General features: G+C 28.3%; 1 protein-coding gene across 1 annotated transcript; it reads right to left on the reverse strand.

The window, feature by feature from the left end:
* Positions 1-891: 891 nt before the first annotated feature.
* Positions 892-2491, reverse strand: CAHDZ12 (homeobox-leucine zipper protein HDZ12). Its single transcript, NM_001365216.1, has 2 exons — positions 1991-2491; positions 892-1531 (listed from the first exon to the last, which is right to left on the reverse strand). Exons 1-2 carry the CDS (start codon positions 2465-2467, stop codon positions 1166-1168), a joined length of 843 nt encoding a protein of 280 aa, NP_001352145.1. The 5' UTR covers positions 2468-2491; the 3' UTR covers positions 892-1165.
* Positions 2492-6635: the final 4144 nt, after the last annotated feature.

The following is a 6635-nucleotide window of genomic DNA, read 5'->3' on the forward strand; positions in this document are numbered from 1 at the left end:
TATTGTTTTGGATATTATTTGAGACATGACTCCAAATTGATAAATGAACAAATTTCATAGGCAGGGAGATTTGAACGATGTGATAAATTGAAGATCTAAAAACCCTAAAGAAAAAGAGACAATATAATGTAAGATCAAACCCTGTTTGTGGTAGTTGTTTCTCATAAATTCAACTGTTCTTTCATAGTAATGTGGGTGGGGTACATTTTGGCCTGCAACTGGCACAGCTGTTACTATGATCCTATTTTCATGTTTCAATTGTCATCAGAAAATGAAACATACAGCTTCATAAGATACATGTATAAATTCACTACTGTTGATCTTCTTTTCAATAAATTTATCATTTTAAACTTATAACTCAACTGCATAATTTGGTCTTTCTATTCTATTTATTATGTTATATATTATTATTCTTCATGATGTTTTCAGAAGTCAATTAAAAACTAATTTTAGAAACTGGTTTTGTGGTTCAAAAATTGATTAATTACCAACTAATTATACCATGTCTTTTCCAATTCCAATTGCCATGTGTAGTTTGTGCAGGATTTATCATCTCCACAAAACACGAACATTGTGATGTCGATATCAATTTTAATTTGAAAAAAAAAATTTAATTGAATATAATCAATATGTTGATATCGAATACTAACACATATATTCGATCAGTAGTGTCGGTATTACATAGTTGTGCACGCCTTTTATTTCAGTTTTTTGAAAAAATTGAAAATTCTTCCTTAATTGTCAAGTATTCATCTCCTTTTGGTTATGCAACTCTGCATTTCATTTTTATTTGTTTCAATTAAACTCAATGTAGTTGCAAACTGTTCTAATTATTGATGAATATCAACAATATCAGAGCTTTTGTTATCACCTAAGTCTATAGATGAAACTTCTTTAAGCAAACTCTAGATAAGAATAGGTAAACTCATTTCCAGAGTTTTAAATTACGGTGTGCAACCGCAATTGTAAATTCAATATAATAGTTTTAGAAGTCTCTGCAACGACGTGATAACTATAATTGTAGCCGCATTTGTCATCATTTTGCCGCAATTTTACGATTCTCAACATAACTGCAATTTAAAACCTTGCTATTTTTCTTGCTTTAATGTAACATCATGTATTATGCAAACATTTCCTGAACACAATTTTAGTTGTTCTGTTTCATTCAAGACCAAAAATCCCACCATTGATAATCACTACTTGATTGACCCAATAGATCATTTGATTCAAAAGCACTCCAATCTTCTGGTGATGTTAAGGAACCATCAGCATGTTCAGCAAAATTCAAAAGACCAGGTTCATCTTCAAGTCCAAAGTATTCAACTTTTATGCTTGTATCATCATCATCTGAAAGAGGACCAAGTACATCATGTTCTGATCTTTCCATTGAATGATTTTGTTTCACATCAGTCTCACATTTGATGTTGTTTCCATTTTCTGATTCACTTTCCATGCTGTTTTCTCCTTTAACTTGTGAAGAGCTATGACTTTGTTCTATTGGTTTGTTTATGAGATCATTCAGCTTTTGCAACTGTTGAACATTGAAATTATGATATAAGTATCTATCTTCTAATAACTAACACAAAATGGATTAAAAATTAAAAATTGAATTGTTTGCTAGTCCATTGTAATCTATGAAAACAAACACGAGATACATACACCAGCCACAACAGTAATACCTAGACAACAATAATCTGAAAATAACTTAAGAAAATTGAAGTGATTGAATTAGTGTATTGATACATATAAAAGATGCAGACATCAAATACAACAGTGGCACGCAGACACTCATAGTCTAATAATAGTTTAAGAAAATTGAAGTGATTAAATATATTAATACAAACATAGACACAATTGTAATACATAGACACACATAATATAATAATATAACAAAATTGGATAGATTGAATGTATCTACTTATGTCGGTGTTAAACAGATATTGTAAGTAACAAATTTGTATTTGTATGACAATTAGTAATTACTAAGTACCTGAATTAGTAATGTTTGTCTTTCCTTCTTCATTGATTCAAATCTTGAAGCCAAATTGTTGTAACTAGTTTGAAGTTTATTATATTCTCTTTCAAGTTGCTTTGATTTCCATCTAGCTCTCTTGTTTTGAAACCATATAGCAACTTGTCTTGGATGCAATCCAAGCTCTCTAGCTAACTGCAACTTCTTTCTTGGCTCAAGCCTTGTCTCAGTCTCAAACATAGATTCCAATGATTTGATTTGTTCATCACTAAACCTTTTTGTGTTCTTGTTTTTCTTCTTTCTCATGGAAGAAGATGGTGGACTAGCTTCTCCAGCTTCTGATGAATAAGTATATTGACTATTATATTCCAAAGTTTCAAACATTTTTTTTGAAGGATTTAAAAACTTACTCACTTTGATGATTTTTCTGTCTTGTGATATGTATGCATCTATCAGATTAAACTCATCAATTCCTACCTTTATATCCAAAAACATTATTGGTCATGTTAACACCTGTACATTGTGAATATTACCTATTTTTCCTTTTTCCCATTTCAGTTAGTGACATTTATGTATATTTTATTTACTTTATCTAAAGAAATATTTATTAAACACAGACGCAATATATTTATACATTTTTGTGTTTTAAATTGTTTTTTTTTCTCTCCTCAAATCTTATTCTCTAAACTCAATTCCAACATTTATAATTATATACTATGTCGAAATACGGTGTTTAAAATTGTGTGTAAAAATAAAACGGTTTTATTTATTATATTTATTAGCTTTTGAGATAAACTCTGAGCTTGCAGTGTTTTGAGATCTGAGCCATCTTTCTTAGCTTGGCTTGTATGTGGCTGGCTAGCTTGATGCTTTAATAGTGTTTTTTGTATTGTAGTATATTGTGAGCATATAATTTATTATTTTATTATTTTTTAGGAATTTATTATTTTTGTTTAAGCACAGTTATAATGATTTATGTAAGTGGGAATGCTACATTTAATATTCATTTGGTCATTATCAATGTCAACATCCATTTAACTTCAAAGTTTTGTCCTAATGAAAGTTGTGTTGGCTACATGAATCACGTTCTTCATTAAAATTTTATTTATACACTAGTTTAAAAAATAGTAGAGTTTATTTATTGGTGATGCCATTGATGGTGCACTCTTTCTTCATAATTTTTTGGACTATTAGTAGTCTCTACATTTAAGTATGTTGTTAAATGCTCATACACTTAAATAGTATTACTTGGAGGATTCTTCTGGGTCTAGTCAAGTTTGATGTATTACTATTTTATTTAGATTGAATCAACACTACTTAGCATGAGTCTTGTGTGTGAAATTTTGTTTGCTACAAAAGCACCTAAAAAACGGAAACGACATGCAGATAATATAATTTGAGAATTAATATTATTAGGACCGTTTTAATATTTTTTTTGATGTTCTGTATGAATCTAAAAAATTAAAGTTCTAATAAAAAATATAATTTTAAAAATATAAGTTATTTTAAAATATTATATTTTTATATAAAGAAATAAAAAAAATTAAAAATTATTTTATTTAAATTCATCAAAATAAGTAAATTGTAAATAACTACATTAAGTTAATACTAGTCTTCTTACTATTTAAAAAGAGTCATTCTTCTAACATTTTTTGAAGTAAATTCATCAAACAAATCTTCATATTATATTGTCTCCAAAAGATCATGTCCAATTGCTATCAATGTTAATTCACACTAGTAGAAAAATGATCTTTTAATTCAACAGATTTAAGTCGTTTACGTGGCACCAGACTTAAAAAATGAGAGATGGAAGTATATTTAAATGGGTTGTCCGTATAAACGAGTTAACAAAATGAGACGATGACAATTTTGTAAATATGTGAAACACCGTCAACACGGTTACATCGGCAACCGACTTAATACTGTAAAAAATTAATATATCCGATCATACTCCGTGGCTAAATCGGTTACTTGTAAACAACTTAACAAAATGATAATGATGCGGTGACAATAACGCTACCGTGCGTTTGTTTAAGACATACTTATTGCAACTTTTTAGCTTCCACTTTGTTAACTATTCTATTATAAATCTTTAGTATTCTCTAACAATATTTGCAAGCTCCGACTCATCACCCAACTCAGTTTCATCGCCATAAAAGAAACAATAGATAAAAAAGATTTACCCAAAAACAGATATATGTAATGAAAACTAAACCTTCAAAGAGAGATATTGAAGACTGATTTGGGAGGGAGAGACGGAGGGATCGATAAAGTGTACACAATTGAGTAAAGCCGCCTAGGTATGTATGTTGATGGAGTATGTTGATGGAGGAGGTTCAAATTTGAGAATCTGCAGCCTGCATAAATGAATTATAATTTCAGAAGGCTAACTGGCCAAATTAGCAATTCCTATCAAACCAATCTACTTGTTACACAATCAAAGCAAAAAAAATTAAGTGGCCCCCCTACGCTTCTTAATAGCCAAAGGTTTGTTACAAAACCCACCCAAATTTTGACAAAATGATTAGTGTTCTAAACTAAGATATTATTAAACACAACGGAGTTACAACTAACTCCACTAACTAATTAACTATAAGTAAAACCAACTAGATTTATAACAATAAGTCTAACCATTATTAGCCTCACTAAAAAAATATACAGAAACATATAGTCTAATCTTTAGAAGAAATTGGACTTTGATCTTAAAAGACAACACGATACTTCATTTCAGTCTAAGCCAATTTGTTATATTAGTGAAAATAAATGTACCCAAACATAATGAAAAAATGCATTTTAAGAAGATATCCTATAAAGATCTTTTCAATTTATCACTTGGCAAAATGATAAGTAAAATCAAAGGGAACTATGAGGAAAAAGGGAAAATCTCTAGATTATATATGTTTCTGTTCTAGATTTCATTTCCAACTTCTTGCAGCAAAAATCTTGACGTTTGTAGGTTGTCAACTAATAGTGATGTGAACAATTGAACATCATCACAAATACACAAACAAAACTTAAAGTCTAAAACATCTATTACAACAAAAAGATGTTCTACTAAAGTGTAAATAATTGATTAAAGCCACCTACTAAGATATTAATAAGATACACAATTGGACTTAAGTACCACACAATATGTCCTCTAAACTAAGATATTATTAAACACAACGGAGTTACAAGTAACTCCACTAACTAATTAACTATACGTAAAACCTACTAGTTTTCTAACAATAAGTCTAACCATTATTAGCCTCACTAAAAAAATGTACAGAAACATGATAGAAAAATCTATGCTTGGACTTTGATCTTAAAAGACAACACTATACTTCAATTCAATCTAAGCCAATTTGTTATCTTAGTGAAAATAAATGTACCCAAACATAATGAAAAAATGCATTTTAATAAGATATCCTATAAAGATCTTTTCAATTTACCTCTTGGCAAAATAATAATTAATATCAAAGGTAACTATGAGGACAAAAAGGGAAAATCTCGAAGATTATATATGTTTCTGTTCTAGATTTCATTTCCAACTTCTTGCAACAAAAATCTTGACACTTGTAGGTTGTCAACTAATAGTGATGTGAACAATTGAACATCATCACAAATACACAAACAAAACTTACCGTCTAAAACATCTATTACAACAAAAAAGATGTTCTACTAAAGTGTAAATAATTGATTAAAGCCACGTACTAAGATATTAATAAGATACACAATTGGACTTAAGTACAACACAATATGTCCTCTAAACTAAGATATTATTAAACACAACGGAGTTACAACTAACTCCACTAACTAATTAACTATAAGTAAAACCTACTAGTTTTCTAACAATAAGTCTAACCATTATTAGCCTCACTAAAAAATGTACAGAAACATGATATTCTAATCTTTAGAAGAAAAAGAAAAATCTATGCTTGGACTTTGATCTTAAAAGACAACACGATACTTCAATTCCGTCTAAGCCAATTTGTTATATTAGTGAAAATAAATGTACCCAAACATAATGAAAAAAATGCATTTTAATAGATGTTAATAATATAATGAGACGTTGATAAAATGATTAATAGATGTGTTCATAATTTCATTTAGATAATATCATATTATTTAAAGGAAAAAGTATACGTCAAATTCATTTTTTTTTCTAACTATTCTTTATTTTACGTTACCTATTTTTAACAAATGATTATGAATCATAATTGGATGAAAACTAATTATTTGAGTAAATGTATAGGTGTGAATAAATTTTTACAATTTACTTAAAAAAATTTCATAAAAACCAAAGAAAATTTTATTTGTTATTAATTTTTAAATGGAACTCGGTTACATTTTGAAAAATATAAGAAATGGGATTTGTCATAGTAATAAAAACGGATATGGTATGATGATTTGTTAAACATGACAAATCTATGAGTGTGACATGTTACGTATGTTGAACATCTTAACATAGTTGTTTCATGGTGCAAGTATATAATTTTTTACACGTTGTTATTGATTGTATTTTTTTATATTTGTATGATAAAAAAATTATAAGTTGATATTGATTGTATTTTTTAATGTTCATATGATAAAAAATTAAGATTCAGCTGATATTGATTGTGTGTGTGTTTTTTTTTTTTCCAGATCTTTGATGACTCAAGATCAATTCACTCGGATCAAAGTA

The sequence above is a fragment of the Cicer arietinum genome, chromosome 7 (genome assembly GCF_000331145.2).
Source record: "Cicer arietinum cultivar CDC Frontier isolate Library 1 chromosome 7, Cicar.CDCFrontier_v2.0, whole genome shotgun sequence".
NCBI lineage: Eukaryota > Viridiplantae > Streptophyta > Magnoliopsida > Fabales > Fabaceae > Cicer > Cicer arietinum.